The 4,016-nt window shown below is 26.7% G+C and overlaps 2 protein-coding genes across 3 annotated transcripts in view; both read right to left on the bottom strand.

Moving 5' to 3' along the window:
- Positions 1-1,583: 1,583 nt before the first annotated feature.
- On the bottom strand, positions 1,584-3,004 carry LOC102673887 (peroxiredoxin-like). 2 transcript variants are annotated; one of them, XM_006609308.2, is made up of 3 exons: positions 2,586-3,004; positions 2,222-2,445; positions 1,584-2,147 (listed from the first exon to the last, which is right to left on the bottom strand). In XM_006609308.2, exons 1-3 carry the CDS (start codon positions 2,628-2,630, stop codon positions 1,688-1,690), a joined length of 729 nt encoding a protein of 242 aa, XP_006609371.1. In that variant the 5' UTR covers positions 2,631-3,004; the 3' UTR covers positions 1,584-1,687. The 2 variants fall into 2 exon arrangements, with proteins under 2 accessions (XP_006609371.1, XP_006609372.1); XM_006609309.1 differs by having other exon boundaries at positions 2,222-2,456; positions 2,586-2,980.
- Positions 3,005-3,487: 483 nt separating this feature from the next.
- Positions 3,488-4,016, bottom strand: part of LOC102673757 (negative elongation factor A) — a gene marked incomplete at its 5' end in the record, with an annotated part of 2,832 nt that continues 2,303 nt past the window's right edge. The window contains one exon of the mRNA XM_006609307.1: positions 3,488-3,983. Coding sequence (XP_006609370.1) covers positions 3,751-3,983 — 233 coding nt within the window. The remainder of the gene's footprint in view (positions 3,984-4,016) is intronic.

Here is a 4,016-nt window from a genome sequence, read left to right as displayed (position 1 = left end):
AATAACACGTGTACCATATTTTTTTTTTTTTTTCTATAATAATCAATGATTCGCGTTTTCTCTCTTTATAAATATATTTTTTCTGATTATTATAAATTATATTATTCTATTTCAGAATCGTTACATAAATTCGATATCAAAGCTCGCTTTAGAATCGCGAGCGACGATATCGAAGATAAATGGTAAGATCTGTTAAGCGTTAGTTACGGACAACAAGAGAAGCAATTAGAACGAGAAGCCGTACAATCGCAGCCCCAACAACCGCGGAGGCGGAACAAACCGGCGACGATAGTTAGAAAGTCGATTAAAAGAAGAAAATACACGTACACCCGACGACGACATAATCCACGCTCACTCTTAATCGAACAGACATTATGATGGAATTGACAAGTCTTAAAAGAAAGATCGATAATCGTCGTAAGAATGAAAATTGGAAAAAGAGAAAAGAGAAAGATAGAAAACGAAATGTAATTCAATTTCGCAAAATTTTAACAAAAGATAAACGCGAGAATCGACGGGAAAATTTATTCGCACTGTTATGGCATCGATTCAATGTATAAATTTCTTTCTGATATTTTTAGATTTATAATATCAAACGGATTATTCTTTAGCATTTGATAGATCTTATTGCTTATTTTCTGTATTTCATATTAGAAATTACAAAAAAAAAAAAAAAATACTGCGAAATAGAAATAGAAGGCAAAAATCTTTTTCTTTCTTCTTTAAGATAAATGAAAAAAAGAGAAATTTTAATTTTTAAATCATCCTAACGATTATTTTATTCAATGAATAAATAGTATTTACCATATAAGATATAAGAAGTCTTGAAAAGTTAATTTGTGCTATCTCGATCTCGCGAGAAGACAGAAAATATGTTTAATCTTGAAATTTCGGCTTGTAAAGGACAGGATTGGATTTTATAGGGCGAGAAAGGATGAGCCGTTTATCTCCGGCGTCGTTTTTCAGTTTTTCAGTCTCCTGCTCTTATACGTCGACCGTTTTCCAACCCTCTTCTCTAGTTACTTTATCCCTTCCTTTAGGGGCGTTACCGGCGTCGGTATCTTCTTTGCGAAATAATAAGCTCTCTCTTATAAATTCATCGTAAATGCGGTCTCATGCATTTCACAATCGACTTTTTTTTTTTTTGATATTGATCAATATCGCTTACAAACGAATTTTGTATATCGCAAAAAAAATTTGATCCATATTACTTCCTAAAAAATCATCCTAAAAAATTAAATTAATACAAGATGCAAGATTTTTCTTTTATATCGGTACTTCGGATTCGATTCTTGAATTCTTTTATTACACGCATATGAAACCGTTTATATATTTTTTTTTCTCCTTTTTATTTTTTAATTCCAAATATTCATATCCTTTTTCTGATTAAAAATACTCTCAACTTTATTGTTGAATAAGTTTACGAAAACCGTTTACGAAAAATAATATATTAATATATATATATAATATGCACTTGATAAATTTTATACTTTTCAATATATTATTTAAAAAAAAGAAAAAAAATTTACATGAAAAATATTTTTAAAAAAATTAAATAGTAAAAGGTAAAAAGTAAATTATCATTTTTTCATATTTTTATAATATATGTTAATATTTTTTGTATTACATGCTTTTTATTATACAATTCAGTTTAGTTATACTTATAGAAAATATGCATTTTTAATATTTAATTAACTGATTCAAAATATTGTTTACTATCCTTTGGATTTGGTTTAATGGTTTTAGAATCTGGTTGCCAATTAGCAGGACAAACTTCTCCATGTTTTTCAACAAATTGGAATGCTTTGATAAGTCTCAATGTTTCATCTACGCTTCTACCTACTGGTAAATCATTTATGCTTAGCTGTCTTAATATTCCTTCTTTGTCTATAATGAAGAGACCTCGTAAAGCAATTCCAGATTCTTGGAGAAGTACATTGTATTTGATTGATATTTCCTTATTAAAATCACTAAGAAGAGGATAACCTAAATTACCACCTAATCCACCCTGTTTTCTCGGTGTATTAGTCCATGCTAAATGACTAAAATGGGAATCTGTAGAAACTCCAATTACTTGCGTATTCAAAGCTTTAAATTCTGAAATTTTTTCACTAAATGCTATCAACTCAGTAGGGCAGACAAATGTGCTAAAAATAAAATTATATATATTTTCAAATAAAATATTTGATTTTTCTTGAATATATAATTCTTAATAACTTACAAGTCTAATGGATAAAAGAAGAGTACAACATATTTTCCTTTGTAATCACTTAATTTGATTTCTTTGAAATCGCCATCCACTACGGCAGTTCCGGAAAATTCAGGTGCAGGTTTTTGAATTTGAAGTTGGCAAGAAAAAAGTTTTGAACTCACACAAAAATTTCGAGCATGTTCTACTAACGTCGGTTGTTTAGTTTTCATCAAATTTGATGTTGCTACATATACCTGTAAATGTACTATTCATATATTACAAATATGATATTGAATAATAAAATTAATTAAAATATTATTATTAAATTAAAATAATTTTCAAACGATATAAATAAATTAAATAATTAATATTTCTATTAGATCAAATAACTTACCGCTTTGCAAGTTTGAAAATGTAAAGATGCTAAGAATCGAAGCATTATTAATATATAAATTATTCTCAATGCAAGAACAATAAGCAACGATAACAAATCTTATAATCAGAGAAATACAAAATTACTTCATGAAATAATATAAAATAAATATTAAATTTAAAACTTATTTTCGAAAGTTTATCTTGAACTTTTCAAAGAGGTTATATAATTCACTTTTCTTATGAATGACACATTTTAATAAAAAATAATAGAAAATATTTCAGAACTTATTAGATATATATTAATTTTAACTAATTTTGTTCAAATATTAATTACTATCGAGAAAATAATTCTTTAGATTCTTATAAAATATTCTTTCGAAAAATCGAAATAACCTTCTAGTAAAATGTTAGAGGGCGACAATTGTCGAAGTAAAATTGATCTTTGGAATTGCAATACATCAATATCTTAACATTTCAATATTTCAAATCATTCTCGAGTATATATTGCATTAATTGCATTATAATAATAAATATAATTTTTTAATTAAATCAAATTTAATCAATATAACCATATTTTATTCAAATAACAATATTATAAGTTTTATATTTGTTTCTATTGAATGAAGAAACATATTTTTATATATATATTTATATATAAATTCAAATTACGAACTATCGCATTTAAATTAATAACATCCGGTTTCCCCTACAATGAAAAATATCATACTATTAATAAATAGCATTTAATTTTTTAATTAACCAATGATTCTTATTCATTGTCAATGAAACCAGATGCGCGCATAGAAATAGAAATTTTCATTTCTGATATTTGAAATCTGTTGAAAATAACATCTTATTTTCAATTAAAAAATGTGTCTGTTTAATCATTCTTCCATTTTTAAAAAAAAATGGAAACAAAAATATCTTCATTATTACATTGTATTTTTTCGAATAACACAACTTTTTTGATGTAACATGTACATCATACATTAAAGTTTTACTACTAAAACATGATACACAAGTCTGCTTACACCATATAGAACACAGAAGTCATGTTTTGCCTTCTGCATTCAAATTCTTTTGCTATCTATAGAACAGAGTTTTTCAAAACACCGTCATCCAAAAAATGACAGAATTATTGACCTATATAATTGCAACTCGATAAAAATTTCTTTTATTTTTTTTCAATTGGAAGCTGTTGCCGTCACACTGGGAGTAGGAGTCGTAGTGGACGTTGATTCTTCTGTAATAATTCGTCGATTTTTCTTTATCCTCTTCCATTCGCCATTTGTATAATTCATTTGGAAATGTGTCTCAACCAACATGGGAACTGTTGTACCATCCGGTTGAGTCACTTCTTCTATATTTTCCGAAAGCATTACTGTCACTATATTACCCAACTTTGGACAAGGATTATCTAAATATATGAATATATAAATAAATAAATGTA

Source organism: Apis dorsata, unplaced genomic scaffold (genome assembly GCF_000469605.1).
Source record: "Apis dorsata unplaced genomic scaffold, Apis dorsata 1.3 scaffold_52, whole genome shotgun sequence".
NCBI lineage: Eukaryota > Metazoa > Arthropoda > Insecta > Hymenoptera > Apidae > Apis > Apis dorsata.
The sequence above is the reverse complement of the archived record's forward strand: the minus strand, read 5'-3'. Positions and strand labels throughout refer to the sequence as shown.

Excerpts from the sequence above, each read along its gene's own strand:
- LOC102673887 (XM_006609308.2), bottom strand. The coding sequence starts at position 2,630 with ATGCTTCGATTCTTAGCATCTTTACATTTTCAAACTTGCAAAGCG. Across the intron at positions 2,446-2,585 it reads ATTTTCAAACTTGCAAAGCG|GTATATGTAGCAACATCAAA; the intron begins GTAAGTTATTTG and ends GTACATTTACAG. Across the intron at positions 2,148-2,221 it reads TTCTTTTATCCATTAGACTT|CACATTTGTCTGCCCTACTG; the intron begins GTAAGTTATTAA and ends TTTTATTTTTAG.